Source organism: Ptychodera flava (genome assembly GCF_041260155.1).
Source record: "Ptychodera flava strain L36383 chromosome 23 unlocalized genomic scaffold, AS_Pfla_20210202 Scaffold_24__1_contigs__length_23054250_pilon, whole genome shotgun sequence".
Lineage (NCBI taxonomy): Eukaryota > Metazoa > Hemichordata > Enteropneusta > Ptychoderidae > Ptychodera > Ptychodera flava.
Genome location: NW_027248278.1, coordinates 18,768,235 through 18,794,006, shown reverse-complemented (window position 1 = coordinate 18,794,006; position 25,772 = coordinate 18,768,235). Strand labels below are relative to the sequence as shown.

Here is a 25,772-nt window from a genome sequence, read left to right as displayed (position 1 = left end):
TATGTATGTATGTATGTATGTATGTGTTACGATAAAAGAACGCGACTATAAAAATTGACGCCCGAGAGTTATATGTTATATATCTCTTGATCTCAAGCAAGCTTATTTCCTATTTCCCAGTAGAATTTAAATTGTTGCTTGGTTTTCATCATTATATCAACAAAATTTTCATATATTTTGAAGTCATTAATACCGTCGACTAGATAAACTTGTAGCTTTAACTTTCAAAAAATAATGAAACTGGTAAAACCATCTGATAGTTCCCCCTCTACTGTCTATTGTAAGAACAAAACAGCATGAAGTGACAAATTCGAGGTCGTTATCCTTGTACGTAGAAGATGCACACGCCCTCAAGCGTGGTATGTAACACACGATTTATTCTATTTATTTCATTCCATTTCCTACATCTATGCTCCTTTAAGAACACCGACGGAATGAACAATCAGAGCTCAATTAAAATTATTTGAATATGGAACTAAATAGTTTCTGATCGGTGTGAAAGATATACATGTATATAGACACTATGTATTTTTACATTGACTCCGGGTTTAGGGTGAATTTCAAATGTTGTCAAAACATTCATGACTTGCACAAACTGCCATTATTGTCCTTTCAGGAAAACCAGCTATTATGCACTGGAATACAATGAAGGAATGTTCTCAGTGCTGAATGAGTATCGTAGAAATAGAGATTATAGATAAACTTCTGAGAAGTTCCCATTGTTTTTATTTCCCATTTCGAGTGCAAAGCTAAAAGTGAAGGAGCAAAGACTAGAGAAATATTCATTATACCTTGCTCACTGAATAATCTTCGCGCTATCATATACGATCTGATCACAGTCTTTCATTATATTATGTTAAAGGGACATAAGCTGTAACTTGTGGCAAGTTTATCATTATTCTGCTTCTGTATATCAACTTCCGTGTCTGACCTTAATCTGTTTGTCATGCTGAAATTTTGAGTATTCTTTTTGTCAACACAGCTTGTATGTGTGTAGTGATCATTGGCAACGGGTATTGTTTAAGGCGTGAAGCGGTTACGTAACCCATCCATGTTCGCCTCGCCTCAAGTTGCTCTCGCCTCTCTTTTCCGAAGAGTGCCGACCATGAATCCTTCGGTAATTTTCGGATTTTCGCCAATTGTTAAGCGAAAGTATGTTCGGCAAAGTTTGTGTTGTTGTTGTCGTGTGGTGCTGAGCAGAATTGACGTGCTGGCGAAAACGGGAGTGTTTTGAGCTTCAGGAAAATGAGTTTACCGTTTTAAAAATTCCTCTCATATTTTTATGAATATATAATGAGTGTGTTTGAACCAATTTTGAAAGTCTTTTATCGATACTGTCTGGTTTTACTCAATGGTTTACGGTCAGTCATACCCTCTTTTACACATGCGTCAAGGAAAGATATTTATGAAACTGCTGCCGTGTTATGTTTTGATTGGCGTGAAGCAGTGTTTCTGGCCTGAGAGCTCACAAAGTAACTATGGTTGCTACGCGACTGGCAGTACGATGCCATCTCGTCGTATTTTTCGCATAATCTCGTGTAATTATCAACCACAAACAAAGCCTCCAAAAAGTTTAACACCTTTGGAGCTCATTTTAATATGAAAAGCCAATAGTCTACCGAGACGACCATGGAACAAAAGGCATGCAAGCGTTGTGACTCTGTTATGTTACTCTGTGATGACACGTAGTTTTACAAGCGAGCGAGATCTTCCTGTTGCTCATCACCGCACCAGGAACTCTTATGAAGAGCATACAAATAGTCTGTGTTTGTGCGAAATAGCAACAAAAGTGGTGTTACATGCATTTCCATTGAAGAACGGCCCCTTACAGAGCCTTTGCTCTTGCATGTGTTCTATGGTCGCACAAAAGGGGAATTTTACGCAGGGCGCCCTCAGTGATGTCGAGTAACGCAGCTGTAGGTCAAAGGTTCATGGTTATTATATTCTCAAACAATTTGCAGCGGAGCAGTGTGGATGAGGCCTCTACACAAGCATTTCTATCACAGTCATCGTGACTGTGTTTCTATGAAGTGTTCGTATATCACAGATATTTGACATTCAAAGATGGAATCCAGTGGAATGGTGGACAGTAGCAGCATTGTTCCTGACTGCATGAAGATCGCCCGTGATTTACCCGAATCACCGGTATGCTCGTGTGAGGCTCTGCTCAGCGTTCAAGGTATTGTTCATATTATAGGCTCTTCATGAGTATGCAGAAGTCCCAGCTGCAAACTTGTAGCTCTCCGGTGAGGCGGTCGGTGATTTTTGGTTTTGCTTGCGACCTCGCTCACCAGTAGCAAAACCAACTACTGGTGAGCGAGGTCGTTAACCCCCAAAATAACCGACCGCCTCACCGTAGAGCTATAACTTTGCAGCCAGCAACGATCCTATCAGTTTATGCAGTCACTGCAGTGTTTATTTTATGCATCCGTGTTCGGCTAGTGACGTGCCCATAACACAATAAGGCCGACACAAATCCCAGCCACAACCTCGAGCTACTGTACTGCAGCTAAAGAAATTACATGTTTAGATAAGCTGTAGGGCTGGGCGGCCGCATGTATAAAATCATTGGTCCATATCAGACTCAGGATATCGATTTTAGGTCCCCATTTAGACCTATGTCTATTGACCCAAATAAAAAATCATAGTGTCGAAAATTGCAAAACGTCATGCGATCAGATATGAGACATTTGCATGACTGTGGAAAGAACCTTCGTTGGGTTGAATGAGTGTTTATTTAAGCGTTAAAGGAGTTGAAAGTTTAAATATTGTTCGTTACTTGCAGAATGTTTAGGTATTTGTCAAGCTGCAAGACATTCGGACCAGCTTCTTGACCTTGTAACGTCCTTCGCGATGGTTTCAGATACATTATGTCAGCAATATAGAGACAATATACTGTCAAAGAAAGGTAGGTTGATATTTATACATATTTGTGCAGTTAACTTGGATTTCGTTTGAGAGATATGGTATTTTTAAGTGTACTTCTTTATAATGAGGAGGGTTATGATGAGGATGGTCGTTCATTTGGTATATATTTGCAAGCCACGACAAATCTTTTTTTTCCTTTCTAGACCATACCGCTTTTCTTATGCATGTGTAACAATCCAGGTAAATGAGCCCTGAAGAGGAGGAATAATTTGGTGAGGTGCAAAGTGACAATAGTCAGAGTGTAACTTGAAAACAACAGCAGACTAGGGAGCTCTCTAGGTGGCGGTATACAGTATAGGCTTTGTCGTTGTACCACCATTCTGATCAGCAATTCTGGTCTTGTTTAGACTATAATGTCACACTCATTTCACAACGAAATCACAATCCGAACAAGTCTAGCCTTAAATGAAACTTGTTTGTATATTCCATCTCACTTCGTCCTCACCATGCATGAGATATTGAAGCATCAGACAGCTCTACATGAGTTAATATGATTGTGTGAAACAAAAATGAATAAACTGCTGTGATTTAGGTGTTAGAAATCGTAGTTTAATAATCACGTGTCTAAGAGCATTTGAATTCTGTCCACAGTTATCTAGCAATTTACTTGCTAGGATGTACTTTATTACAAAAAAAGCCACAAGTTTGGCTTTAAATTTTTGTCCCTTGTGCAAAAGACGCTGTCAACAAATCGATGTCTTTACATTCGAAGTCTGTATTTTAATATCTGGTGGTGGGGTGGGGGGTTACACACATGATGTTTTTTTTCGAAAATAAAGGAAACCCAGCATCAGTGAAACTTGTTATGAAAGATTAGTCTCTCCGACCGAGCGTGGCTTTTAAGGCTGTTTATCCTTTCAGACACAGATCGATCCCTGTGATCGATCTTAATTCAAAATTATTAAATGTGAAAGCAGCGATATATACAGCTTCAACCGCACGAGTTTTAATATCCGAATATGATGAATTTAGATTTATATTATGCTGCGTTCAAAACAAATCGTGAGGGGGCTGGAGGAATTCACAGGATTCGAAAATTATGGGAGTAGTCTAGGGGGACTTGAAAGTTCTGCTGTGTCTATAAAGAGGACCTGAAAATATTTGGTTCGCAAAATTTAGATGGCATCCAATGGTTCTAATGTTAGTAATAATTAAACAAATCTAGAACCATTTGGACGCATTTTATGACTTTAATCTTGAAACAATCTTAAAATGTATGAATGCCATTAGATTTTCGTAAAAACACCAAGTAGGCCTTCTAACGGGGCGGCAGCTGCAACTGTTGATAATTTTCTTCAATATTTCTGTGCAATACATCAAATACAGTTTCACAGCATGCTGGAACACACAATATTCAGTTTGTCAACAAAGCCTGTATTGTTTATTATTGAATTAGAGTCCACACTTGAATTTAGTTGGTCTATCAAATTGTGAAGAAATGTTCTTGGCTGTTCCGAATCAGTAATCTGGATTAAGGGGAACTTCAGACCACAGTACGCGTAGATTGAGTGAATATAGATCAGGCGACACAGGATCAACGTTGCGCTCGAAACTTTATTTCCCCAGGTCAGCCTGATGGCTGCCTGGGGCAACTCTTAGCTCCGAGAGCGTGGAGATATGCTCACTCCAAGGCCCCCAAAGTCCTCTTTCGAAGTTTACAATACTTTGTCTACAAGAAAACTTGCCAACGCTAGTTTCACAATGATTAATACGTGCATGCATGAGACATGTCACAAACACCATTGTTTTAAATCCAAGCTGTGAAAATATGAAAAGCTATACTTAACAGCTACAGTTCTGATAAAAGTTCGACTACTTGTCTTTCTATTGTCCAACCTTGCGTGAGACATTTCATGCATAATCATAGGAATTCACGAGACACGCGGGTGCCTGGAATGGCGCTGCCATTGAATTTAAACAAAAGAAACTTGAAAATGTAATTTGCCGCGAATTTTGAAGAAGACCACCTCCAGTAAATCGTGGGAATTCAAGCCCGAGTGCGAAATGTTGAAATTTGGCAAATTACTAGAATGAAGATTTACAGTAACCGGTACAAATTATAGAAACATGACAGGTCAATGATACAAAGTCATGATACACATACAAAGGCTGTTTTGGCAACCTGAATCCTGGACAACTCAAAATGCCGTAGGGAGTAGAACACGAACACAGTTGTATAAACTAAACAAACATATTGTCAAAATACAAAGTTAATACAGCTACTGCCCTCTACTGCCTACGGGCAGTGTAACTGTCACTGCATACCAGCAGTGACAGCTCGTTATAGCTCTGACTCTGATGTAGTTGAAGGAGAGTTTGGGTCGTAGTACGCTCAATAGTCAGTGAAACATATTTATATACAAGATCAGGGCAGAGAGCAACACATGGAAGACTAGGAGACTTAACAGGTACTAGGGATTTTAGAATTCTGGCATATAAGAATAATCAAATATTAAAGAAAAAATAGGGTCAACATGCTTGGTTTTCTACAAATGTACAATGAAAAGTCAGTTTTTGACGAACATAACTTAAAATAATTATATAAAACCATTCAAGTTTATGCAGTGAATGAAATTTTCTTATCTCATTGTAAAATAACACAAAATTAAGACTTTGAACAGTAAAAACTTTAATTTAAATGAAGAAATGTGTGACCAACTTGAATCATTTATCTCCTAACAACTTTGCCATTGAGGCACCCAAATTCCTGAGATTAAAATGTTCATTTGATGGAGTATTTCAACCTTCAAGTATTGTCAATTTTGTAAAAAAAAATTATAAGTAGCATTAAATCGCTCTGCATGAAACCCTTAAATACTTACTGTATAAGCTTGGATTTTTGCAGCAGCTTGACTTTTAGCTTAACAGTGCATATACAGATGAATACAGTAAAGAATCCATTGATTGTATTCAGCTATCCTGTGTTTCTGTTGACTCATGTGAATTCACGTGAATATTTCTGTTAGGCAGGTAACTCATTAGTGTGAATTTATCTGTATTATTGTGTTTTGATGCAGTGTCGTATACGTATTGTACTTTTTAAAAATATATATTTTGGGTAGGTCACTGTGCTCAGTTTTTCATACTTTTACAAACTATAGCCAGGATTTCACAATTTGCATACTATCTCGTGGTTATCATTTTGTGTGCTCTTCAGCAGGCGCCATTGACCTGGCCATAGTTTGATAAACTGAAGTCGTCTTAGACTGGTAAATCCAAAAAGTCCACCAATGCATTTAAATATGAGTCAATATGGTGAACTTACCTTCCAAATATGGCTCTACAACCTACTGATAAGAGGTAGTGTCGAACATCTACGAGCAGAACTACGAAATACAAGTTTATTTTTACTCTGCGTGCATTCCTAATAAATATGCGGCTATATGATAATTGGGGAAGGGACTTGAAAACTTTTCATCATACAGACGGGGGGACTTGAAAATTTTTGAGAGTATCGAGCGGGACCTGTAAAAAATTAGATTCCAATCGCTTGCCTCCAGCCCCCTCCTCTCCCCTTCACCATATATTGTTAACGCAGCCTTATGAAGTTAAATTACTTAAATTAGTCAGTCTCTCTTTTCTTAGGTGCCTCAGTAGTCATGCAAAGTATTGCCCAACACGGATTGATCAAACTTGAGTATAGCAGTTCCGGCATGCAAAGCAAAGAAGACGAGCTACATCAACAACGAGAGCCTGCTTTTACAAGTCACCAATCGATACGCATGGTAGACAGAGAGTATGGTGCCCTAGGAAAGAGCCATGGGGAGGCTGAAACAGAGAATCTACAGCAATGGTGAATAGTAGTAACAGCAAGTGGAGACACAAAGATAATCAAAATGAGTATGAGGAAATTATCAAAGTGAATGAAAATTCACAAACAGAAGCGTTGTATTCCTGTACACAGTATGGAACAAATGTAGAAGGGGAGGTCAATATGATACACATAATACGTTCCTCGATGACAGACAGGCCAGAATGCATGAATTTACGGAATGTGAGGAAACTTGTACAAGGGAGCAGCAATTTGTTGTAAACGCGAATAGATCCACCCGTTCAGGTGTCGATCAACATAAAAGTGAACCTATATGGAAGTATATGTACTGAAATGATAATTGTGCAACCACAAAAATGCAGTGTATTGTGGGAAGAGATTCAAACACACGTCAAGTGAAAAGACACACATGTTGATGCATTTGAATATCATACTAGCATGAATGCAAAGAGTGTGGTGAAAAGTTTACCCACAAGAAGTCTCTTAAGGCACATATGTGGACCCACTCCAATGCTAAACAATTCAAATGTAATGATTGTAATCAAAGATATAGCCACAAGAGCATTCCACAGAAAAATGTCGGGCCACATGGATGCAAAGACTGCGGTAAAAGCTTAAAACACAAACGCTCTCTTTCCAGACACATGGTTACTCATTCAACTGACAGACGACATGAATGCAAAGAGTGTGGTAAAACATTCATCTGCGAAGACTATCTTCAAAAACACATGTTGGGACATTCAAATACCAGACCACATGAATGCAAAGAGTGCGGTAAAACATTCAACTACAAGGACTCTCTTAAGGCACACATGTTGACACACTCGAATTCCAGGCCACATGGGTGCAAAGAATGTGGTAAAACATTTAGATTCAGGAGCAGTCTCCGGGCTCACATGGTGACACATTCAAACGACAGACAATATGTATGCAAAGAGTGTGGCAAAACGTTTAACTTCAAACACCATCTTCGAACACATATGCTGACCACATTCAAATATCCGACCATATGATGCACAATGTGTGGTAAAACCTTCAATTACAAGAGCTGTCTTGAGGCACACAAAATGACACACTCAAATGCCAGGCCACATGAATGCAAAGAGTGTGGTAAAACATTCACCTACAAGACCTCTCTTCGGACACACATGTTTACACATTCAAATGCCAGACAGCATAAATGCAAAGATTGTGGTAAAACATTTAGATATGACCATTTGCTTCAAACACATATGTCGATCCACTCAAATGCTAAACCATTTAAATGCACAGAGTGTTTTAAAACATTCACTACCAAGAAAATTCTACGGAAGCATATGTTTATTCACTCAAATACCAGACCATATCAATGCAGAGAGTGTGGCATGACATTCAACTTCAAAGACTATCTTCGAACACATATGGCGACACATTCAAATGTAAAACTGTATAAATGCAAAGAGTGTGGTAAAAGCTTCAGTCACAAAAGCTCTCTTTGGACACACATGATAGTACATTCAAATGCCAGACCGCATGGATGTCAAGAGTGTGGTAAAACATTCAACCACAGGACCTCTCTTCGGACCCATATGATGATACATTCAAATGTCAGACCACATGAATGCAAAGAGTGTGGTAAAACATTTCGACTCAAGAGCAGTGTCCACACACACATGTTGGTACATTTAAATGTCAGACCACACGAATGTAAAGAGTGTGGTACAGCATTTAAACAAAAGAGCAATCTTCGGACACACATGATGGCGCATTCAAATGTCAGACCACATGAATGCAAAGATTGTGGCAAGGCATTTAAACGGAAGAGCCATCTCAGGGCCCATGCTTCAAGTAAGGAGTGCAAAGTTTGTGGTAAAACATTTACCCCTAAGTGTAATCTTAGGGCTCATAGATCAACTCATTCAAAGCAAAGATATCACCGAATAGGCTATCCCCTTAGTATAATGGGATAACCAAGTGTCAAGTTTGCAAGAAGACATTTCAAAGGAGGAATACTTTCAATATCTCTACACGGACACGAGTAAATTTTAAAAACATGAATGCAAGCAGGTTGGCAAAAAGGACATTTATGCACATCTGGCAGCACATATGACACACACTAATCTCAAATCATCTGAATGCGAAGTTCTGTGATGAAAAATTTTCAATGGAAAGCGAAAAATGGTAGAACACATAGTTTGTTCTGGTGCTGGACCATATGTATGTGGTAGAGTGTGGCAAAACATCGGCATTGTTGTTCCCTTAAGACGCATACTATGCTTCACACAGGTGTAAAACCTCATGTATGCAAAGACTTTGTGTGCTAGTACCCAGGAGCTACTTAGTTGAGTGTCTTCATATTGTGATGAAATTTTCATATTTGTATTTTTAGGCAATTTTGCCCATTTTGGGTCAAAAATCTTTTCCCTTAAAATCGCGTTTCCAATTGCTTTGACACTATGTATGCATGTTCCTATCGGTTAACTTGGTTGAAGTATGTTAAAATTGTGACTGAACATGCAATACTGTAATTTTGTGAACAAATTTTTTTTTTTTGTTTTGTTTTTTTTTGTTTTGGTTTGCGAAATGCCAAATATCGCATTCTGGAAACTAGTCGGACAGCAAAAACATGAGAAGCACAGTACATTACACCTTGGATTTGTGTGTGTCGGTGCATACTAAACTGTAAATGATAACTCGTTTAAATGAAGTTATCATTGGCAAAAATTATGCTAAATAAACATTAACGAGTAGCAAAAGTATAAAGTTTGTGAAAATATCAGTTGGTGTATTTTTACAGGCTAACAACCAAAAACCCCAAAGCTAATAATAATTTGTTTACTTAAATATTACTGCTTAATGAATTACCAAATATTGCTTACATTTATCCCATGTACTACAATATCACAAAGTGACATCTTAACTTGGTATGGTAGATTGTATCACTAATTTTAATGTACGTGGCTGCATGGTAGTGTGTGTGTCTATTGCAACATTAACGGTCACAAGGAATATTATGACATCAGCAATGGCGATAAAGTGGGTGTGGGTCCCGCCAAACCCTGTCTTATAGACTTACGGATATTGGTCACAAGAAAGATTCGAACTTGTCCGACCCATCGATGTATAAGCTCAGATGTGTCCAGATGGCATACCCAAGCTGGACAGCAAGGATGTAGGTTAGGGAGACTAAAATGCTAATAAGAGACTCTGCGTTTGGAATGAATTTCAAATGTGGTCAAGGCATTCATGACTAGCACAAACTGCCATAGTCATTCTAGGAATAACCTGCTATTATGCACTGGAAACACGATTGGAACTAATTTGGGATAATTGGATCTTCGTATTTTCAAAGTTATCAAACGTGTTAGGTGCCCTATAGCTGAATTTTGCAATATTACAGATTACTCATAAAACAAAGTGTGTAATTTAAAATGAAAATAGATGAGGTTACATTTGCAGATTAAATCGACATTTCTTCACCATCCAATCATCCCAAATGAGTTCCCATCGTGTTTGGAGTACGAATGTGTCTTCAGCCTAATGAAGGAATGGTTCTCAGTGCAGAATGAGTATCGTAGAGAGAGATTATAGATAAACTTTTGAGAAGTTCCCATTGTTTTTATTTTCCATTTCGAGTTCAAAGCTAAAAATGAAACCTCAAATACAGGGAAAACTATTGCAAAATTACTGTCGAGTACAATGAATAGTTAATCTTTCTAATTTCAAGTGCACATTATACCTTGCGTAATGAACAATCTTCACATCTTCCTACACGATCTGATCAAAGTCTTTCAGTATATCATGTAAGGGTACGCAGTCGCCATTACCAAGTTACAGATGAATCTAGCACCGTACTCCGGTTAGCTTAAATTATCAATGATTATATGTCATCGTCTTTTGCTGTAACGATACTGAGGTTCCATGTTGTCTTTGGCAAAAGATCACATCCATGTGTTCCTGATTTAAATTGAGGCCCAGAAAATTCATATTTCAGTGATATCTATGGAAGTGCGCCCTCATCCCTGAGCTTACAATTTAAAGAAATGATATATACCGATATTTTATCACCAAAAAGTGCCTACATTGACCGATCGTTAAACCAGAGCCAGCGAAACGCATATCATCATAAGTATGACCCATTTAGTCCAAACTTTGTTTGAATTGACCATCCATGTTAATCTCATGGTTGAAGGGTAGTCCATGGGTAAAAATTGCGGAAGGACTGGAAGTGAAAAGACCGTAAGACTCTGTACAGAATGGCTTAGTTGTCAGTATTCTGCAGCCTCTGCATGTTACTTGTAAAATGAAATTCACACGAATTTTTTGTCTCGTCTCTTATATCGATAAATGTTTAACATTTGGTACTAAAATTATAACTTTATGTATGTCCGAAATAAATCTCTTTGTATTATACATGTACTAGCCTAAACTAAAATATGACGTTGCAACCATGAAATTATCCCAATGTGACATGTAGTTTCAATCACGTTAATGACATGTTTTACGTTCAGGTTTTTACAAGAAAGTGTCTTTCTCTTCCTTGTCTTTGTCTTTGTCTTCAGTGTCAGCAGCTGAGTTCTTCTCGTCTTCTTTTTGCTGCTCAGGTATTTCGTCCTTTTCTTCGTTATATTCGTTTTCGACGTCCGCCTCGATTTCGTCAGCCATGATTGAATTGACCAAGCCGGCCCCGACACAGTGACTGGTACAGTTGACGCCAGTTCTCAGGGAATCCCTGAAATACACCAATAAATGAAACCAATCAATCTATCATTGATCTGAGTTTGGTCAGTCGATCAGCCTCACATACCACGACGGAAAGGTGGCTATTCGTCAAGCATGTCAGAAAAGTTTCAGCCAATCGAGTCGGTAACGTATTTAGTACACGGATACATCCGACTAAACAAAGACAACTATACGGAACTTATGTCGTTTTTCGGATTCTGAGACGATTCTACGATTTTCATGTTGCACACTTATCTTTTTTGGAGTGGAGTTGGTGGTATGACGAATAGATACAACCCGATAGATACAAGCGGATATCTAGATACAATCGTAAAGGTCAGTAGGGTGTATTGGGAACATAGACTTGCGAAAGTGAGCAGCACGACGCAAAATGTACGAAACAATGAATTGCATAAAAAGTCGTTGATGTTCATCTATGGATACTCCACAGTTCTATAGCATATGGAGAGGGGGTGGAGAACTAATTGCTAAGAAAGATAAATATGTAAGTCTCGCGAGATCGCCACAGATGCGAAAATCATCTCTTGCTGAATTGATGACATAAGAAAATGACATATGGAAACGACACACATGTCATAATATCCCCGAAATATCTCTTGAAAAATTGATATGATAGAAAGGAAATTTTTCTGAAAAGGAGATATAATTTATCGTACTCGTAAAAAAAACTAGTTAAAAAGAACTTACAGAAGCCACTCCATGGAAACCAAAAGTCCGATATTTTCAGTCGAGGCGCCCACGGCACTGGCTACAGTTACTATGGCAACAAGACTGGCGCTCGGAACAGCAGGGAGGCATAGTCCCATCACCCAGGAAACAATGCTAAAGCAATGAAAATATGGTGAAGTGATGGTGAAATTTGCGTATGTATACTTTTTTGTAAACACGATTGGAACTCATTTTGGATAATTGGATGGTGAAGTAATGTCCTTTTAATCTGCCAATGTAAGCTAATTTGCTTTTCTTTTTAAGTTATGTACACTTGTTTTTATGAGTAATTTGTAATATTGCAACGTTCAGCTACATGGCACAAACGCTTTTGAGAAATTTAAAAAATTATGAAGATCCAATTATCCCAAATCAGTTCTAGTCGTGTTTGTATTTATTTTCTCGTATTTGTTCAGAACAGCATTTTTTTCACTAAGAGCTACCGGTAGTCTGAAAGCTTTCAATTTCAGTATGTTGGTTCGTTTGGAAGACTTCACACAGATATTTACGACCTAGAACGAAAACATGATTTATCTTGAACTTATTTAAGGAAAATAACATGATTTATTATGAAAACTATAGCTATTGATTTTTGTCAGTAGGTTTCTATGGATGATCTCTATGAGAAATTTTACGTAGTTGTACAATTTGCATAAATATATACTTGGGCCAATTGTCTCTTTTTTGTCAAAAAAACACTACTTTTCTGAAGCGTCCGGTATAGGGAAGCATTAATTTTAGAACGTATGTGCTGTTTCGATTTGGTTCTATGTCATAGGTATAGTTTTTTGTTATTTATTTCCGCAGTTATAGTGAAATATTCAGTAGAGTTGACATGTTACATCATAGTCTGAATGTAAACGAAATTAAATTCATTTGTCCAAGTATTATTGCCCATTATATATTTGGTGGCTCTCAGAGTATTTAAAAAATAGATAACTGCGCATGTCAGTATCGTTTCCATGTTGTTTCGATTCCAATGAATCGAGGAGTAAATGTACGAAACTGAACATTAAAAATGAGCAAAAGTTACCGTTTGTTGATGTCTCATTGGTCTACATTTTACATAGAATGCACAATACTTACGCCATCGTAATGACGTGGCCAAAATTCATGGACATGTTGGACGTTTGTGCAAGATAGAGGGCGCCGCTGACGATGAATAAGGCTGATCCATCACTCTTCATGCCAACATTCAAGGGAACAGCATAGTGTGTTATCTTCTTATTCATCTTGTTATTGACGATACAGACGCGGAATATCATCGGCATTGTAGCGGCGCTATCAAATCGAATGAAAAAAATAAATCCAGTTATTGACTTGCAAACTAGTACACAAAATATCGAACAACACGATAAAATAATGCACAAATTAAAGCGATGTCCACTTTGAATTTACCGGACAATTAAAATACCTGTTGCAGATTTGTCATAGAGGGCGCCCTCAATGTTTTCCCTGGAACGCGACCTTTCAATACAGCTAACAAGTCAAATTTTAAGGACATGCTTCAAAGTGTGGTGGCTCTCTTGAACACGATTGGAACTAATTTAGGATTATTGGATGCTGAAGTAATGCCGATTTAATCTACGAATGTAATCTCATCTGCTTTTCCTTTTATATTACACTTGTTTTTATATGAGTAATCTTAACATTGCAACATTCAGGTATATGGTACCTAACATGTTAGATAAATTTTAAAAAAATGAAAATCCAATTATCCTAAATTAGTTCCAAACGTTTTGAGAATTTTACGCATCTGCTACATATTTCCAAAATGAGATGACTTTTCGATATTTTTAAAAAGTAACTGAAGAACGAAACTTATCGATAATTAATACACTTTTAATCAAAGAAAAGTGCTTAAGAATATGATTATACTTCATATAAGCTTATACCACGAGTACGTTGGTAAAATATTGTGGTCATAAGTTGTTTTTTAGGCATTTCAGCGTGAGCAGAAAAATTCATGCAATTTTTACGTTAGTTCATCTTTGATAGTGAAATAAGCCTTGTCTTGAGCGCTATTAGTTGTAAGAGTACGGTTAAAATGATGGTAGCATTTCATTTGGATTGTGTTTTTGCATAGAGAGGGTGGATAATGACAAGAACAGACGGAAAGCAATGGCAGAGATATACGGGCACGGATCCACCGTAAAGTGGTACAATCCATTATACTTACTTCGTTTTCGTAATCATCGACATCAAAATGGCGCGGGAAGATCTGAAGATCATCAAATACGGATTTTTCCTGGTGAAGATGTAATATATGGCCGACAACGTGATGAATTCATGAATGCAAAGTCCGACGATGACGTCAGCAGAAAATAGACCAAGGGATTTCCAGACAGCGATGAGGTCATCAACTGGCAACATAGATTTGCATATCAGGCTCGGTGTACCGATGGGCAAAAGCCTAATCGGGAAAAATGAAGAATTTGAAATTAATGTAAAGTGCAAATAGAATTTGAATACCCAGTCTTAACGAAATGACAAAATTCTCCTCCTGAGTGACGTATGCATATGATGAAATGCAACCTTGTATGTTATTTTCCCCGTGGCTGGAGGGACTGTGATTAGGCCTAATTGGGTGGATTTTTAAGAACGTAGGCCCTTATGTGTTATACTTGATGCCAACTTTGTATCCGGTGGATACAAATCATGGCATTAACAATCGTAAAGAAATATACATGTTGATAATAATGTTACAGACTATTGAGAGTTTGTGCTGATTCATAGAATATTTTGGACTAGTATTTGTGCACTTTTATAGGCGACTATTTGTAAAGATTTGCACAATTTGTAAAGCTAAACAAATAAAACAAGCAACATACATTATATATCGGTGTAAACTCGAGAAACTCCCCTCACCGCCTCTTTGTCCGAAGGGAAACTTTATCGATCGGCAATATTGTCCCTTCGTCTACCAATTTCGTGTTCACACAAGCACGATATCATGCCATGACAAGTATCCCAGTGTAAGGAAGACTTGATCATTTTTGTTTGGAAGTTCTGTACTACTTCCACCGATTTGTGTCGTGGTAAAGTACAGAGATGTGGTCAGAAATAATGCGTAATAGGTAGGGCTGATTAAGACGCTTAAAAGTAAGGAAAACTAGAGCAAAAATTAAAGTTTACGTCTTTCCATTTCAAGGTGCGTACTACCTTAAGGTAGAACGCACCTCGGGGACAGACATTTGGACTCTCAAACTTTTACAATTCTCTTCTGATATACCACATGTGGGGGTTCATTTTAAAGCTCTTGGTGAAAGAAAACTTTTCACCGGCTTAGTTTTTTGAAATTCGAAAATTTTTATTTTTTACCATAGAGTTAACACAGGGATGGCGGCCATTTTGAATTTCTAATATCGGTAAATCTTGGGTTATTTGTTTCTCTAGTACCAAAATTTGCACGGTGACCCCCTATTTTTATTCTTGATTTTGAAAGAGAATAATTGAAAGATTCCTTGAGGAAAGTTAGAGCAAAAGTTTTAAGTCATTCACTTTCGAGGTGCATATTACCTTAATAGTATAGAGGTGTGTCTTTCACGGTACCTCATCAAAATTAATATCAGTGCAGAGTAGTTTTCAGGGCAATCATTTTTGTGTGGCTCCCAAGGAAAAATCAGTGGTTTTCTACTATAAATAAAAGTGAACAAGTTTCTTTAAGCATACCAGAGGTAATACGTCAGGATTTTGGTTGAGATGAGACGCAGCGATGACATGAATTGGAGCATTACTGCGCACGATTGCTTCTCCATACACATGACAACACCAAACAACGCTGAGAAAACCAGCAAACCTGTGGAATGAAACCAGGAAAACATAAAGAGTTGTTGATATGCTTTCACGGTCCCACCTTTCGGTGAGTAAGACAGTATTCAGGTTCAATGTCAAGTTGTATATGTCGGCGCCTGATATGGAAAAACTTGAATACTTTCAAATTAAATGCGCTCAGAGTTTGGTCCTCATTTCTCCTTTTCATCAAACGTGTTTATTATAAGGGCCATGTGAGTTTACCACTGTACCATTTAGGAAAAATCAACATAAAAGAAGAAGAAGAAATATTAAAATATTCGACAAGATATTGAGAAAATTTAGCCGAGGAAAATGACAGAACTCAGGAATGCTGGGATATATAGACCTTCCCAATCCACGGTTCTAGCATTAATTGTGTTATCATTACTTTGTACACGGCGTCAGTGTAATGTTTTGGATGCCATTGCTTTGGCCACGTTCTCGGCCAATGTAATTCTCGACAGATAAATTGTTGTATTCATTAACATGGTAAGACAGGCAAGCAGTGCAATGGCGGTAGGTGGACAGTAACGCTCACAGACAGTGTTCCACACAGCTAGGGAAAAGGATGGCGACATACTTATTTAGCGATACAAAATTTGTATTCTTTTGTCTGGTTATTAATACAGAGTATATTGTTTGATGAACAGAGTGGTGGCCCGTCCCGCAAAATCCCCTTGAGGGGAACCCTGCAGCCACTACTGGTAAAATTACAAGACCCAAAGATGTCTCAGAGAATGTGACAAATAAACTAACACAGAAAATTACATCCAAAACTTACATCCGAAGCTTCAAACGGCAAGACATGCTTATTTTACTCAGACTTTGTTTACAGGAACAAATATCATCAGAAATAAATACTGACATATGCAACCTACCTAATAGATTAGTGCCACTGCCATACTCCAAGGATTTTGATGTCACTATGGTGATGGCGTCCTTGCTGGGTGATGTTGTTGCGTTGATTCCAGTATTATTTCCACTGACACTGTACGAGCTGTTTGCCGATAAACTATCGTTGGTCAACGGATCTAAATTTTTGCTATCATCGGGTGGGTCGACTGTGCCAAAAGTGTATGCCGTATACGCCTGCCAATAAAGAACATAAAGATGTAAAAGCTAGCTTGCATTTAAAATTCCAATTAAACGTTCTGAAATCATTTAATGTATTTGCAGGATGACATCACAAGGTACTTGATACGTGCAAGGTCCCCTACATGACAAGATTAACACTTAGACTGACCCTAGTCGCCTGGCTTTTCACGGTAGCTGAGTTACTCGCTGGCCAAGTTCCACGATCTACAAACAGCCTACTATTAGCGCGTCAGTCTGCTGGAGTTCATTTCTTCAATCTATTATGTTTTGATACTTATATGCCGACAGACTTGGAACAAGTCTATATAACACTGCTTACTTTGTGACATGGTTAATTTTTTTCAGAGAAACTGAACAAGGTGCATGCGCTATTAACACAACTCGAGTTTATGTGTTTCTATGTTAATTTCTTTTATTTCGATTGATCTTTGCAATTTACTTGTAATGTCTTGTATACTTCTCAATATGTATCTCCTTTATATGCATTTATGCCCAAGTGTATTCCAACGCATGGTTGTAAAGTAAGACAGAACACGTAATTACCGTTTGAACACAGGCTTTTACCAGGTTGTTTGGAATCAGGTTTCTATGAAAAATCAGACAAAGAGCGAGCAGATATAATTCACGAAGTTATACTTTTGAAACAGAAAACGTGTGAACAGGTGACGAGTACATAACAAAACATCTCTCTCTCTCTCTCTCTCTCTCTCTCTCTCTCTCTCTCTCTCTCTCTCTCTCTCTCTGACTAATCCGAAATATATCATTGTAATAGTGGAAATATGGGTTTGTGAGTGTGTATGTGTTTCTGTATCTGTTTTTGCGTTTGTCAGTGTTTGTGTCTGTGTATAGTAACTTACTTACTTAGTTACTTACTTATTTACTTACTTACTTACTTACTAATTCACCAAATGTCACTTCCAGTGTATTAATATCTACCTAAGTAAATCTGCAATGACGTCTTGTGTTTCGTAATGAGCAGTCTTGAAATCGTCATCATCGTTGCCGATTTCAACTTTCCCAGGTTTGATGGCCAAGGTCAGAACTGTTCCCACCACGACACCGAAGAACACCACGGTGAACATGAAGGCGAAACTAATGCCGCTCATCTTGCCGTTGGTTTTGGGTTCAATTGACGCAGTGGCTGAAACAAATAAATATTGCAAGAGGTATTACTGGTGCGAGTACCCGATGTGGTACTGTAATAAACAGTGACTGCTACTGCCATGACATTGTTCTGTTCACATAGACATATAAGTTATATCTTTCAGCACTTTATATTAACCGATGATTTGCTGACATAGACGTTAAGTTGTACCTCATAGTCGTATCCTTGTATTGGTAATTTCTGTGGTCTTCTTTGTTTTTGTTTGTCAGTCAATAAATCTGAAATACCTAAGTTCCCATGTGATGAAACTCCATTTAATAATTACAAACCCAATGTACTAGTATGTGACGGTCTTGAGTCAATCAAGATCCGACGAATTTTTAATCTTCTTCTTTTTTTCCATAAAACACAAGGAGAACTCGGTAAACAACACCGAAGGGTAACATTTTTTTCTAATTTTTAATTTGTTTACAAAATATCGCGAACATTAACTGTAAATTCGCAAAGTGTTGGATGCATTTAATGCTACCAGGTGATGAAGGGAATTTTCGGCTTGTGTTTTCTGAAGACAAATTTTGTGTAAAAAAAGTAAATTTCGTTCTTACATTGAAAAGGAAAACATTGCTTAAATTATCACTCACCTGTTATAACACTGGAAGTCAGTACGGGTATCACCATACAATACAGCCCCCTCATGAACAACTCTCCCGGCATCCCTATCCACATAATGGCGTCATTGGAGGGTTTGAACGGCTAAGAAGCAAAATTAAAATATGTAAATTACCATATGTGTCATCTCTGTACAAAACAGTTTTGGAAGTATCTTAGGGAATGCCAAACGTTATGTTTTGTCTCACTAATCGATAGTAATGTTTTCGAACTGATATGACTTCTAACCGCTCTTGCTCAACGGAAAATATTATTTCCTGGTTTTGTGTATTGTTCTCCCTTTACAACATAAAACCGAGAGATACTATTCCAGGCAGCAGCCTTGCCACAAGAACAGAAGAATTTAGAGATCAAGTGATTTCCAGTGCTTTATATTTCTACCACTTTTAGCTTTCCCCAATGAGTTTCTTTGAATTTTTTTTTTGATAAAACTTGTATACAATTGATAAAACACACATTCAGGACGCTGCGTGTATTTCTATTCAACGAGAAAGTTTGTGACTTCAAAGGAACGACAATGCAAAGTTGTCGCATTACGACAGAACGCCAGAATTGACATGGAGCAAACATATTCTCGGTGTAGTTGTCATTCATGTGTTTTTTATAAAAAGTAAAATATTCATTACAAAACGTGACAATATCTATTCACTTACCCTGATGATGAAGACGAGAACGAATCCGACGACCACGCCTATCATCGTGAGTATGAACAGAAGGTTGTTCTTAATGACACTCTTCCAACAACCTTTACTGCAATTCATTCTGGCCATTCTGACGTAATTAGGCTAATCCTGATAGTTGAAAATAATACATTGAGAAAGGACAATATTAAACTCTGATGGCGCCCTTTTGGAAAACTAAGTGAAAAAGTAGGAAATTTTTCACAAGCCACGCATATTCTACCTTAAATTAGCCATGTCATTGGCAGTTTATGCGCCTCTAGGGCAAATATTTGGACTTTCAAATTTTTACAGTTCGTTTCTGATATACCACTTGTGGGGGCTCATTTTAAAGCTCTCAGTGTAAGGAAAATTTTCATCTTCATAGTTTTACGAAACTCAATAATTTTGCTTTTCTCTCTACGACTGAGTTAATCAGGCGGCCAATTTGAATTGCGAATATCAGTAAATATTGGGTAACTTGTTTCTCCAGTACTAAATTTTCAAAGTCACCCACGATTTTTATTCTTGATTTTGTAAGAGAATTATTGGAAGATTCCTTGAGACAAGTTTGAGCAAATTTAAGTCTTTCATTTTCAAGGCACATACTGTTTATTGCACGCCCTCAACGGTCGGACCGTTATTCGCACACCAGTGCAACTAATAATGCCTCCTGCAGCACTCGGTGCAACTCTCAAATACGTTCAAGGTTTTGAAACAGCTTGCAACTGGAGAAGCTCTTCTCAACTTACCATTGAAACAAACTCTGTTTTTCCTGCCGGATAAACACCCATCCTACGACTAAATTTTGCAACTTTGTACTCGGTAACTCGCTGTTAAATTTGGTCTACATTTCATGTGTTTGTTTGTTATTTATTTTATGTTATATTTTGTTTATTTTCATTTGTATTTTGGGGAGGGCCAGGGGGTTTCGACTATTCCTTGTTTTAGTGGTAATTTCGAGTATTATTTGCTAGTAGGGTGTCGAGGCGACAGGAATCCATGATGGCTTACTCAGATTGTAGAACCGTTCGTTAAACGCACTCAAGTTGCGTTCACCATTCTCTAATGTTGGAGTTAAACAGTTTTTCACAGTAAAGAATGCAAAACACGCATATCACAAATCATAGAGGGGTTCATGTTGGAACGTCAAATATCAAATCTTAAAAAATCTAAGAATTGTGTGTCAACATTCTGTTAACCTGTCCCTGGATCAGTCCATTCCATAGAAGCCTGGGGAATTTCTATATAATGGTTCGTGCAGCGCTATGTAGACCTACAGCAAAAAAACAGGATGGTTGGACAGTCTCATATACATTACGTTTACTTTTTGTACGTGACACACAAGTTTTGTAGATAACATTGTAGATAAAAAGAACCGACTCATTTGAGTGTCTGGATAGAACACACAAGGGAATTGCTAAATTACTAAGCTACTGCAATAAAACTGCTTACACTAATTAGTTTCAGCTGTAGCCAGCTGGCAGATTGGCGTGTAGTGTGTTATAACTGGGCAGTTTCTGTTTCACCCGTGGCCACTTTAGTGTTGACCAAGGTTACTTGATACAGACAAAAAATTCTACTTGTCCAAAGGCAAAACTAGCTCTGTCTGGGGTTGTAATGGAAGTTTACGATTGTCACCCTGTGTTCAAGATTAAGATACAATGTAACATTACCATCACTGGTCCATGTACAAATCTTGTTTATTTCAATTTCCCAGACCAAACTGTCTGCATGGGACATACAATGTTGTCGACTTTGCCAGCTGGATACAGCTGAAACTAATTAATGTGAGCAGTTTTATTGCAGTTCACTGCAGTAGCTTAGTATTCTAGCAATTCCCTTGTGTGTTCTATCCAGACACTCAAATGAGTCGGTTCTTTTTATCTACAATGTTATCTACAAAACTTGTGTGCCACGTACAAAAAAGTAAACGTAATGTATATGAGACTGTCCAACCATCCTGTTTTTTGCTGTAGTGTCCAGGATTCATGAAAGCTGCATTTGATCTGAGACACAGAACTATCACCTTCGATGTCTGAGGTTCTAGTTCCGGTCAGGAATCTACGGTGGCCCCTACACGCCACGGAACTCTACTACTTTTGAATATAAACTCTAATTTTTCTTGACAATATCTTTAATATTTGTAAGAGATTTTATTTCTCCACCGCAAACTTTTAATTTTGTACGGGCAACTTTATCTTAACATTATCTTAACTTTAACTTCTCGAAAGTAGTTTTAGTTTTAACAATAAAGAAAATATGTTTCTCAAAAGTATTTTTTATTTTGTAAAACAAACGTAAAATTTTTTCAAGATAACAGACTCCCCTACACGTCATGGAAATTTATTACTTTTGAACATAAACTCATATTTCTTGACAATATATTTAATATTTGTAAGAAATTTTATTTCTCCACAGCAAACTTTTATTTCTGAACGGGGAAACTTTATTTTTGGGGTAAACTGTTTTTAAAAACTTTTAACAAAAACACTTTAACTTTTAAAAAATAACTTTAACTTTGAAAAAAATATTTGTTTCTCAAAAGCGTTTTTTATTTCGAAAAGAAGTAAAAATTGTTCACAGCAAGAGTTGAAGATTTTTGCTGAGCGCAAACTGAGTTACTTAAATGACATAACCTTATGTTTTTAGAGCAGAAAACTTAAATTCTTAAAGAAAAGTTTTATTTTTCAAGAGTAAAATTAATTTCTTTATGGAAAAAAGATTTTCTCAGAGCAGCAAATTGAAATATAGTGAATAAAACTTTTTTCTCAATGGAGAGAAATTATTTTCTGAAGACAACAAAACTAATTCCTTTAAGACATATTTTCTACATATAAGTGTGGTTTAAGATTTGGTAAAACTGAACTGAGAAAGAACGAAAAAGGGATGAAAAGTCAAACTTACTTTTCTTCAGAGCGAAATTTATTTCGAGAGAGAAATATTTCATGTGAGGGCGCAATTACCTATAATGCATAGCAAACTCTTTCTAGCGAGAGTAAACATATTTTGGGGAAGAGTAAAACATTTTTCCGACGAGCAAAACTATTTTAACGGCGGCAGAAGTTTACTTTTGAGAAACATATTTTGTTTATGGTTAAAACTAAAATACTTTCGAGAAGTTAAAGTTAAGATAATGTTAAGATAAAGTTGCCCGTACAAAATTAAAAGTTTGCGGTGGAGAAATAAAATCTCTTACAAATATTAAAGATATTGTCAAGAAAATTAGAGGTTTATATTCAAAAGTAATAGAGTTTCGTGGCGTGTAGGGCCACCGTAGGAATCTAATTCTTTTGTAAGCTTTCAGAGATTTGATACAGTTCTGCGTTGAAGATTTAGATTACTGAGAACCAAGCCCCAACAACTGCGGACAGTTTTGGTATACTTACGTTTCGAAACTTCGAAATATTAATTTCGAAGTTTCGAAACGTAAATATACCAAAACTGTAATTGAAGTCGACGAAAACAGAACTTGCAACATCTTGTCACCAATGCGTGGCATTTCATCGTATGACCACAAGGCTTTGCTGCTAGTGCTACAATAGGTGAAACACCCTCTGCGTCTTTTCGAGTACTTTTGAAATTCCCCTTTCACCCTGTTTGACCTCTTGAACCCTGTTAATCGTGATTCACATGATGATATCACGTCTTTGTAAAAGAAAAGAGGGCTGAGGTACAGCGCCCTTGCAGCATTCTAGTGGGTACATTTTTTACAATTACATCCAGTCTGCGTCATCAGCGAAGCAGTAACCACAGTCCCTCTATCCACAAAACTGTGCAGTAACCAATCTTTAGCCCCCTGCTATTTGTTGACAAGCGAAATTGTATGACTTGGTCGTTGGGCATTGACCCCTTTGTAGATACTAGCTTATGCAAATGATTGAGGTCACATAAATAAAACGCCAAGCGCGTTTGCGCCTGACAGGCACATCATTTCCATAAGTATTTCCATTCATGGCGTAGAGGCGTAATGTTTTCAATGGCCGATTACTGGCCGCTGCATTGTGCATTCATTCGAAGTTGACTCAGCCCAACAAAGGGCAAATCTAGGTGAGTTAGACACAAACGCCTATCACCCACCATCCAGCCGATAAAAAATCATGCACAGTTGGTGCTATGGTATTGTTAAACTCCCTCTGCTGACAAAGTGGTTTTGTGACGATGTGCCGGGGTTGGGATATTGGTTAAAAAATAGAGCCGGTTTTCGGGGTTTTTTCCCACGCTGCCCGCTGAATGACGCAATGTAGCATCACAGAGCATGGCTTCTCTGTTTATACACACAGGGATAAACATGTTGCAAAAGTCAGTTTCTGGCTGGTCAACGCATGGGCTATGTATGGGCTATGCGTGTAGTATAACACACATTGAACGCCAGCTGTTTGTATTTGTTAGTCTTGGAGGTATCACCTTTCTACCTCCCTGCATGCCCTGGTATGGTAGAAGCAAGGCGTATACGTTTTTAGATAGAGTTTCAACGGCAGAAGCCATGCTATTAAACAGACACGATCACTGAATGTTATAACTTAGACAAACTGCACATGCCAGTATAAACTTACCGTAGTGCTGAATGTTAAAGTGGCTTTACACCAAGTCTGGGCAAGACTACTCCTGTGATACGTGAATGGTGTGGACGTTCACCTTCTGTCCCGTTGAACGTTGATTTGACGCCGAGCTGCGTTCCGGGTTTTGTGTTCAGCCACTCCGCCCAGGCCAGGAGACGCTAACAGTTATAAGGTTCACTTGACAGACACATAAGGGTCTGGCCTTTCTCTTTTCCTCATAACTTAGGGCGTTGTTATTTAAATTTCGAGGTCAAATACAGCCAGACGTTCTCAACTTGGAAAACACTTCTCACCGCATGACAAAATCTGAATATCCCCGGGGCAAAAAAACAACCGCTTTAAAAAACTGTATGAAACGTCATAGTAGGCCTAAACCTTTTTGATTCATGTTTTTCTCACTTATTTTCGCATGAGTACCTACGGTGTAGCATGTGTAGGTTTACATACTTACTGAGCACGCATACCTCCGGGCACTACGAGCGGTCTGCTTCTTCTTTTTTTGAAACAAATGAAATAAAATTCGCATTAACATTTCTTTGTTTCGCTTTTGTTTCTATTCTAGCCCTGAGCTAGAGCCCCGTACAGTCATTTGACTGCAAAGGACAAAGGAAAAGTGTCAACATTAGTTATATTCAATCTGAACTGTCTACTCACACGAGTTTGAGTTAAGTGAGACCGCGGCAGGAAAACAAATAACCAGGATTGAACCTCCTCACGTGAGAGTACAGGTTTTTATCTACTACTGCGACATTGTGCAAGTCACCTGAAGCTGATCAAGAAAAATTCAACATCGTGTAAGCCTCGGATTAGAATTTAATAAGCCTGGTGAAAGCGTCGTGGCTAGACGGTCGTGAAAGAAAAAAAATTTCTAGGGTCTGTTGCAGAATTCGCAAGAATTTTCGCGCCTTTTTTGCGCAACACCCATCTTTCGTCATACTACCCTAAAACACATCCATCACAACCCACATTAGACTAGTAAGCCGTCAGACGACGCAGGGTTGTACCCTTCAAAGCCCTGCCGCCCAAAGGGATCTTCAAATCTTACCCCTACGCAGCTTCAAGCATTCACTTATAGGAAATGATCTTCACTCTTTCGTCTTTCCTTCCCATCATGGTATTCTAAAAATGCGGATGGAGGACATATATTCGGCCTCTCAAACTTTTTCAATACTTTATTGGTCTGCAACTTGTTGAGAATTATTTTGAATTCATTGAGTGAAACATCCTTTCACTAGTTATTAATTTTTTTTGAAAAATGTAGAGTGTTATTCCAAATACACTTACATATAGATGACACGGCCATTTTGAATTTGAAATCTTGGTAAATATAATGGTTATTTGTTCTCTCGTGCAACATTTTGCACCCTTCATCCCTGATTTTATCATCGATTTCGAAAGTGATTGGCGCAAAATTTCCTAACGGAATGTTTTAGCGTAAGTGTATGTTTCCAAAATTATCGAGGCCCGTACTACTTTAACACGTTTTGTTCAGGGACGATCTTTGGAATTTTGTGAATGAGTTGGAGGTGGTCATCGCAATGCTATTGTTACCAAAACTTGGCTCAGCAAGCTCTGTCTCAGGTCCCCCATCCGGATGAGTAGGGCAGAATCAATTGCAATCATTCTCAGCTTTGACTGCGACTTTTACATCACTGTAGATGTACCTGAAGAAGTTGTAAGTATGGAGCAAAACATTGCACTGTGCCGAACAATCTCATCCACAAAGGGAAAAACACCCAGTAGAGAAAGTAAATTAA

At 37.9% G+C, this 25,772-nt stretch overlaps 2 protein-coding genes across 2 annotated transcripts; one reads left to right on the top strand and one right to left on the bottom strand.

Annotated features, from left to right (window-relative positions):
* The first annotated feature begins 1,941 nt into the window (after positions 1-1,941).
* LOC139125051 (uncharacterized) lies at positions 1,942-9,704 on the top strand. Its single transcript, XM_070691164.1, has 3 exons — positions 1,942-2,179; positions 2,786-2,908; positions 6,514-9,704. Exons 1-3 carry the CDS (start codon positions 2,065-2,067, stop codon positions 6,723-6,725), a joined length of 450 nt encoding a protein of 149 aa, XP_070547265.1. The 5' UTR covers positions 1,942-2,064; the 3' UTR covers positions 6,726-9,704.
* Positions 9,705-10,264: 560 nt separating this feature from the next.
* On the bottom strand, positions 10,265-24,209 carry LOC139125047 (excitatory amino acid transporter 3-like). Its single transcript, XM_070691159.1, has 11 exons — positions 24,010-24,209; positions 19,448-19,585; positions 18,767-18,878; positions 17,957-18,161; positions 17,564-17,606; positions 16,804-17,014; positions 15,803-15,929; positions 14,310-14,543; positions 13,217-13,411; positions 12,110-12,244; positions 10,265-11,411 (listed from the first exon to the last, which is right to left on the bottom strand). The coding sequence occupies exons 2-11, from the start codon at positions 19,562-19,564 to the stop codon at positions 11,195-11,197; spliced, it is 1,596 nt and encodes a 531-aa protein (XP_070547260.1). The 5' UTR covers positions 19,565-19,585; positions 24,010-24,209; the 3' UTR covers positions 10,265-11,194.
* Positions 24,210-25,772: the final 1,563 nt, after the last annotated feature.

What these genes read in the sequence shown, in the direction of transcription:
- LOC139125047 (XM_070691159.1), bottom strand. Translation starts at nt 19,564, where the DNA reads ATGGCCAGAATGAATTGCAGTAAAGGTTGTTGGAAGAGTGTCATTAAG. An exon ending in TTCTCGTCTTCATCATCAGG is followed by an intron (nt 18,879 to 19,447) that starts GTAAGTGAATAG and finishes TTTGCTTCTTAG; the next exon opens with CCGTTCAAACCCTCCAATGA. An exon ending in GACTTCCAGTGTTATAACAG is followed by an intron (nt 18,162 to 18,766) that starts GTGAGTGATAAT and finishes TATTTGTTTCAG; the next exon opens with CCACTGCGTCAATTGAACCC.
- LOC139125051 (XM_070691164.1), top strand. Translation starts at nt 2,065, where the DNA reads ATGGAATCCAGTGGAATGGTGGACAGTAGCAGCATTGTTCCTGACTGC. An exon ending in GGCTCTGCTCAGCGTTCAAG is followed by an intron (nt 2,180 to 2,785) that starts GTATTGTTCATA and finishes CGTTACTTGCAG; the next exon opens with AATGTTTAGGTATTTGTCAA. An exon ending in CAATATACTGTCAAAGAAAG is followed by an intron (nt 2,909 to 6,513) that starts GTAGGTTGATAT and finishes CTCTTTTCTTAG; the next exon opens with GTGCCTCAGTAGTCATGCAA.